Source organism: Malurus melanocephalus, unplaced genomic scaffold (assembly GCF_030028575.1).
Source record: "Malurus melanocephalus ecotype Western Australia unplaced genomic scaffold, MMel_1.1 scaffold_119, whole genome shotgun sequence".
In the NCBI taxonomy this organism is placed as follows: domain Eukaryota; kingdom Metazoa; phylum Chordata; class Aves; order Passeriformes; family Maluridae; genus Malurus; species Malurus melanocephalus.
The window spans coordinates 1,103,609-1,111,386 of NW_026623351.1; the positions used below are offsets into that span (position 1 = coordinate 1,103,609).

At 39.1% G+C, this 7,778-nt stretch overlaps 1 protein-coding gene across 1 annotated transcript; it reads left to right on the top strand.

Moving 5' to 3' along the window:
- The first annotated feature begins 1,035 nt into the window (after positions 1-1,035).
- Positions 1,036-4,468, top strand: LOC130575875 (fatty acid-binding protein, adipocyte). Its single transcript, XM_057370094.1, has 4 exons — positions 1,036-1,196; positions 2,482-2,654; positions 2,876-2,977; positions 4,236-4,468. The coding sequence occupies exons 1-4, from the start codon at positions 1,124-1,126 to the stop codon at positions 4,284-4,286; spliced, it is 399 nt and encodes a 132-aa protein (XP_057226077.1). The 5' UTR covers positions 1,036-1,123; the 3' UTR covers positions 4,287-4,468.
- The last annotated feature ends 3,310 nt before the right edge of the window (positions 4,469-7,778 follow it).

The window sequence follows — 7,778 nt, forward strand, 5'->3', positions numbered from 1 at the left end:
GTGAGCTCAGAGGTGACCCTGCTTGAGCGGAAGGATGCACTGAAGTCCTTCTCTTCCCTTCCCTTCCCTTAAAAATATCCTTATGATCTTGCAATCCTATATAAAAAAACCCAGCATTGTATCTTACAAAGGCAACAAGTACAAAATATGATCCACAATAATTGATGCCTAGCAACCAGCAGAGTARTTCCTGGAAATCCACATAGAGAGAACTGCAGAGGCTGGACTATGCACTTATTGCATGCTTTCTGCCATTGGAATAGCACATTACAGGCTGAGGAAGGTCTAAGAACTTGCTTGAATGCTTTCTGACAGTTTTTTGTGAACTGACATATGACAGGGATTAGATRGAGATTAAAACAGTCAAGATGGACYCCATTATGTCAAGCCTGTACACAACTTGCCTCAAACAGATTGATTCCTAAAAAGCAAGAACAGAAAACAAATTAATTGTTCAGGGAGCTTTGGTGGGTCAATACTGTATTACAGATCTATTGTTCAATTGATTCAGGTGGTGCAATGACAAGGAGATCCCAATCAAGGAAGCAATTTTGTTGTCTCAGCCTTCTATAACCCCAGCATGCTCACTTTGTGCTCCAAATACACTTCTACCTGTAATTCTGTATTTCTCTGGAGGAAATTTCTGACTGCAGGCATTCAGAGAGCAAGTGAAATAATCCCAACGAGCCTTTTGGATCTGAAAGACTGGGAATTGAGTTGTGTTCGTTTGATAGAGTGGAAATGAAAGAGTGTGGGAGAGAGCATTAACTTTTGTGGGTTGAGCTCGAGCCTACCTTTTAATTTTGAAAGGTAATGTGATTTAATTATTTGCCTTTAAGGTAGAGTGTTCTTCAGTGACAAAAATAATTAAATAAAAACAAGACAGTGATCTTTGTGCTAGTAAGAGCATATGAATAATAGCACTATGACCTACTGGCAAAGGAGGGGTAAGGGAGGAAGAAAAACACTGGGCACTAGGACTCTGTCTTCATTGGTCATCCCAGAGCATCATGTGGCCATGGTTCCTTTTTAAAGATAAGTCCTCTTCTGCTGGAGCTCATAATATCCTCCTGTCCTGCATTTCTGTTTGAACCTCTGGAAGACATCTGTCTAGCCTGACAAAATGTGCGACCAGTTTGTGGGCACCTGGAAGCTCCTTAGCAGTGAAAACTTTGAGGACTATATGAAAGAACTGGGTGAGAATTGTTATTTCAAGTTCTTGTATCTGGAACAGGGAAGGAATGCCAGTTTTGAACTTTACTCTTTACCTGCTTTTTCTAGCTGTGCTGTTTATCAAGGGGGGTTTAATGCACTATTTTATCAAGCAGTCTTAAACTGGAGAACTTGTCTCTTTGAATTAGTGGTGTTAAAGTCCTATAAAGCAGAAAAACTGTGATTGATAGGAAAAAATGTCAGGTAAGCTGAGTCTATGCATGCCTTGTTAGCATATAAATGGATGTATGAGCTTATAAATATTAGCTTAGRTATTAGCTTATATATGGATCTATAGCATATCACTGCAATATTTTGTGTGAATTAGCTTTTATCCTTGGAGATGCAAATTGTCTGATACTAGAAAGCAGCAAGCTTCCTTATGTCTATAAGCAACACACCTAAATAACTTCATATTGCTACTTGATTAGGACACCAGTTAATTGCCACAGCTATTACACTGAATGAAACTCTSTAGCTGCCTCCAGAGAATATTAACAAAGAAAATTGCATGGATTCATGCAGATACTTGCAAAGATTTGATGTGAAACACTTTTCTCTAAAGGTGTAGACCTCTTGTTTATAATTAAATTGGGATTTAAAAGGCTCCAACATTCTGTTAGTATGGAGGAAGCAGGGGGTAGTACATGCTAAATTCAATTAGTAAATGCTAAAAAGTTGGGGGTTTATTTACAATTTAAGGGTATAATACTTACTGTTACTTATCCTGACAGCTTTCAATGAGTGAGAATGTTGCACTCTTAATCTTTACTCCAGATTTTACTCAGGACATAACCATTGCCAGCTATTTCTTAATCATTTCCTTATATTCAACTTACCACTGATAAATATAAAACATGCTTGCTTTTTTTTTCCTTGTTTGTTTTGTTGCTTTTTTTTGGCTTAGAGACTGTCATATATTTCTGCTTATTTACTTTTGGACATAATTAACATTCAAGTAGAGTATAAGCTACTGGAGTTATGCACATGTATATGTGCAAATAAATATCTGGCATTACAACCATCTCAGTCTTCAAAATATCGCTTTTACTATTTTGACAATTACAGGGTAGAGAATTTCCTTACATCAACCCACCCAGCTTGGTCTACAGCAGTACCAAGTGAGAGTTTATAAAYCTGTAACATAGAATTAATAACAGTCAGAAAAAATAGGGAAAAAAGCACTGAGAGTTTCTTTTTTTCCCCAATGYATAAGAGAAAAAGATTGAGGAAAGATAAAAATTTCATAGTTCCCTATCTTATTTACAGGTGTGGGGTTTGCTACCAGGAAGATGGCTGGTGTGGCCAAGCCTAATGTAACTATCAGCATGAGTGGTGAAGTGATAACCATCAAAACAGAAAGTTCCCTCAAAACTACAGAAGTCTCTTTCAAGCTGGGTGAAGAGTTTGATGAGACCACAGCAGATGACAGAAAAACAAAGGTGAGTCTGGAAACAGCGCTTTGCAAATACATCTCTCAAAAAGGGATGAGGGGGTAGAGGGGCAGAGCTGTGATTTTGACATCAGGTGCAGAAATGGTGTCTCCAYACGTAAGACTGCTATGGATGCTTTGTGCTGAGAACTGTTTGGACTTAGAGAGTCTTCTGTTTAAACCAAAGCACCCTGATGAAACAGCCACACTTTGTTTTTTTCACTTTGGCAGAATGTCATAACCCTAGAAAAYGGCATCCTGACCCAGGTGCAGAAGTGGGATGGAAAAGAGACCATCATAAAGAGAAGAGTGGTGGATGGCAACCTGGTGGTGGTGAGTTCATTCTTGTTACTTGATCACTGAATTTAGTGTATGACTTTGGATTCAAGCATGCAGAGGGAAAGCATCTGAAAGGGTTCTGTGCACTTGGTGAGAAATCTCTGATTGAGTTTGGAGTGTAGGTTAAAACTGGAGTGCTGTTAAACTTATGGAATGGTGTGGAGGCRCCTGTCCTCCATTCCTAGCAAAGACATGGTTAGGAAAGTGTAGGAATAAAAAGAAACCTGACATCTTATGAAGGAAATTTTTATATATGAGAATCTCTAAGTCCTGAACAGCATAGAGGAAGCATTAGCAAAGGCCTCATTAAAAACATTCACTCTAGGCTGATGCAGAACACTCCTGYTCATCTTCAGCAGAGGCTTAGCAGGCATCTGTGGGAACCCTGCCATGCATCACCAACAACTGTGTTCATAATATGATGTTAGAGCAAAAAAGAAAACCTTTGTCCAAGCTCTGTAGGTTGATTTTAAGTGGTCAGAGACTCTTGTGCTTGACTTGGTGCCAGCGAGGCCCACCTACAGTCTGGGGCTTCCCAGCTCTTCTCTAGGGTTTTAGAAAACACACTTTGAGGAATCTGGGACAGGACTAAATCTATGTTCATAAAAGGCAGCTGAGATTCCTACATGCTGCAAAACGATACACATACACAAAATTCCTGAGGAGTTCTGCCCTCCCCTAGGGAAAAATAATATGTCCATAAATTTAGTATTTAAATTTCTTTGGACAGAGACCAGAGGAGAAGATATAGAAATAGTTTTTAATAACAACTTCATTAAGAAAGATTGAACAAAACAGAGTTTGGTCTAACAGAAAAACAGATGAGGATGGAGCCCAACATGCAGAGCCTGACACCAGCAGCTGCAAGTCTGAAAGCTCTCAGTGTGTGYGTGTGCTGTGCGCATGTGTGTGAGGAAGACCAGCCACAGCTGAAAAAGAGGAAATAAAAAACGTTCATGTCCAACTCCAGGGAGCAGTCAGTGCCCACAGAAGGCCTAGGAGCCTTCTTTAGATATTTTAAAGTAAAGATTAGAAATATTCTTGAAAATTCTTTCACTCCTGTGCTTGTTTTTCAGACTTCTGTTGCTGAAGCTCTCAAAACTGAGTTTCACTCTTTTGGCAATTGGCTTTAGAGGAGGAGAAATGCAAATTTTTCTTAAACTGGTTCCTAATAGATAAGTAATTCTCTACCTTCTGACTAACAAACATTTAGTGAGAGTTAAAAGCTGATTGAATTATCTTTTCTTTCCAGGAATGCACCATGAATAACGTTTCCTGCAAAAGGGTTTATGAAAAAGCATGAAGATGCCACMTTCACACAGGACTAATGCTTAAAGCTGGAGTAAAACCACTTAACCAAAGGAGAAAAGCTCCACAAATCTGTTTTAAAGAGAACTGTACATTTTTCAGATATATCCCAAAGCAGTTACACGCAGTTAGACTAATTTGTTGTGCCTATTCAATAAAATATTCAGCTTTCTACAATGTGTGCTTGTGCTGGAGTCTGTCAGAAAAGGGCTGGGGCGGGATGAAATGTGGGAAGGGATGCAGTGAGGGAAGGGATGCAGAGGGGGAAGGGTGAAATTATAGTTGAAATAAGTGTGAAATTGTAGTTATTGTAGCTTTCACCTGCGATTATTTGGTAAATGTGCCTGCCTTGAACATCTCATTTCGTCCTAGATAGGCAAAAAGTCTTGAAATGAGAAACATAGCTTTAAAAGTACTCAGGTTTGCTAAAAGTCTGTAAAAGTTTGCTAGTGGTACAACCTCCTTTATTACCTACATGCATTTTCTGCTAGTCCATTTGGCTTGATCAGTCTTGGGAACATGAACCTTTTCAGATGCAAAGCCCTTTGGACACCATGTTTTTAAACTCTGCTTGTTTTTGAACTACCATCTTCTACTGCCCATAGGCCTGGCCTCCTATTTCAAACTTCTGCATCTCCAGAAGCCATGATTTCTACACCTAGGAGGACTTAAATTGAGGACAAAAGAACAATTGAAATTTCTGGGGAAAACCTGGACAATGAGTATAAAAATGTGTGCCTTAACTACTAAATGGGGGAAATGACCTTATSTCAAGCGATTAAGATCTGTGAACCAAATTCCATGTATTCCTGACATTCCTGAAGTCAGCTGTCAGAGGTGATGGTGCTGAGTCCCCAGTGCTAGCAGCAGAGACCTCTCATGCWCTTGAACTTTCCTCTGCATAACTCACATTGTTCCCAAGTTTTTGCACTATTTATACAACTGGAGAGGGGAAAAGGAAGGATTTTACATTCTACATGAGCTGAGTAGTCATTTAAAAGTGACTCCAAAGACTACCAGTAAATTCTGCAGAAAATGTTTAAAAAAGCCATGAACAAACACCTCCTCAGTTTTAACCTTGGTTTCATTGCTTGTGAAATCTCACCAGCTTAGAGAACAGCAGTCACGTAGGGAATGAAGAAGGCTTCAGAATACCCCATATATACAATTCTAAATCTTCTTAGCATTTAACAAAACCAAAATTATTTATGAGTTAGGATATGACTATAGTTTAGTGGTAGAAAATCTACATGAGAGTGGTGGTTGTAAGAAGCAGAAACATTCACTTAAATAAACTACATTTAGACACTAAATATCAGCCCATAGTTAAATATCTTTCATCAGCCATGGATCTGGAAATACTGTGTCAAGAGGCAAAACTCACAATATTCCAAAAATCATACAGCAGACTTTATTTTCCAGAAATCTTACATTCTTAGTGAAGACTGCAATTATAATTGTAACGTCCTCAGCCTAATATTTCAGAAAAGGGTAATCTCTTCTAAAAGAGATTTGTTTGTTTTGGTACCTGGTGAATGACTTCAAACTTTGTGAATGAATCAAGCCACTTAAAACTTCAATWTCTGGAAATTGCAATAAAGTGACATTTTGTCTATACACTTGAACAAGGATGGCACCATAGCAAAGCATTAATTATGCCTTTCTTAGAATATGAACATGTTTGGAATTTATTCGCTGAAAAAGGCTAAAATTCATTGTTTAAAAAAGGCAGCAGTCTAGTGACTGCCTGAATAAATGGAGGTGATTCTTCTCAGGAAGAAAAGGTGTGTGCACTCAGACCTGGATGGGAGTGAGAGCACACATTTCTAAGGGCTAAAGTCAGATCAATGTCTGTCCTTACCTCCAGGGCAGCACAGGTCTCCCTCTCTCTTCTGTCGTGCTGAACTGTTCTCCAAAGTCAGTAACCACTCCAGAGCACTCGTTTCTGCCAAAGAAGGATCTCACTAAACCCCTGCAAACCCGTGGGCAGCCCGCTTGTTGCAGCAGGCACCTTGGATGCTGAGAGGAGGAGATTTCTACCCCTTACCATATTCACTCACTACTCCTTWACAGWTTTCTTGGAGGGCAAGAAGAAAAGRCCACTCACACMCACAGATTTTCAGCAGTTCAGGAGAAAGATAAAAAAAAGACTTATTCTGAGCATTCGCCTTTCTGTTGTTTTTCGCTTTTTCTTTTACCTACATGTTTCCACTGCTATGAACTTGTAGGACTTTTTTGTCCTGGCCAGTCGAGCCTTGTGTGTGTGGGACCTTCTGGACTTTTTCCCCAGCCCAGCTGTCCTGGTCTGGTCTTGTAGGAGACAAGAAGTGATTTGCACCCTCCAATGTAGCTACTAGGGAGAAGGCAGGCTGCTGGCCCCATGTTCAGGGTCGATCCTTCAGCTCCATAGAATCAGCACTAAAACATCCTTGGTGTCCTCACAGCAAGTCCCTCTCCAGCCTCTGTTCTCCCCTTCTATTTCTGTTTTCTTCATTGCTCTCCAGGGAATTTATTTAGACTTTTTTTGGCCCTGAATTTGCCCATATCACATTTCTTTTAAAGAAATTCWCATAAATTTGCTTTTYGYATTTCTTTAAMTAGTRTMTTTAATTCTAAATAGACTGTGARTTTTKAGTTATTKCYATCAARTTTTACCTTTATSTCTTGTGCTGCTTCACAATSTCCAWGTTCAATKATTTCAAATCCTGTTTTACACCAAYCATWAGYAAAATTAGGGAATAAAGGCTCTCCCTCATCATACGTACTCACAATCCTTGTCACTTTTTTCCCTTTGAACTTGAAGAAAATATTGGTTTCCACAATTATTTCTACTGAGATATAACTCCCTGCTCTTGTTCTTTCTAAACTGTACRTCCTYTAAATGAAAGTACTGATTTTTCTTAGTGACAAAGAGATAGATGGTAGCAATGTCAACATTGTTTGAGACTGCTTAAGACTGGGGTTTTGTCTGAATAAATAATTCTCTGTTACTTTTGTTCTTAAGGTAACTGGTACTGCAGTGTAACTGTTCTAGTCTGACTAATTTGTTCTTCTTGAATTTCTTTGGGCCTGATTTTACAACATCCCAATCATCTTTTATTTCCCAGAGGCACCAGCCTTGTCTTGTTAAAGTGCCTTTGTGTGGATAAGACAATTAAATAAAAGAACAAAGAATGCCTGAGGAGAAACGGTAGAATATTTTCATATTATTTCTTGAGAAATAACGGATAGTTTCATTTGGGAGGAGTTTTCTCATTTCCAGAGACTAAATAAAAGAGCCAGCTATTCTTTACACAAAATGTGATGTAATGCCTCTCTGCCTTAGAAGGGTTTTGTGTGGACAGCACCTTCAATGACTGACATTTATGTATGTATTACAAATACAGCACCTGCCTCCTATGGTGGGGAGAAAGAGTTCTTTGCTTTGTTTTTATTGTCAATCACTCAAGACTTTTGCTCCCTGCACTGTGCTGTCATTGGCCCTGTG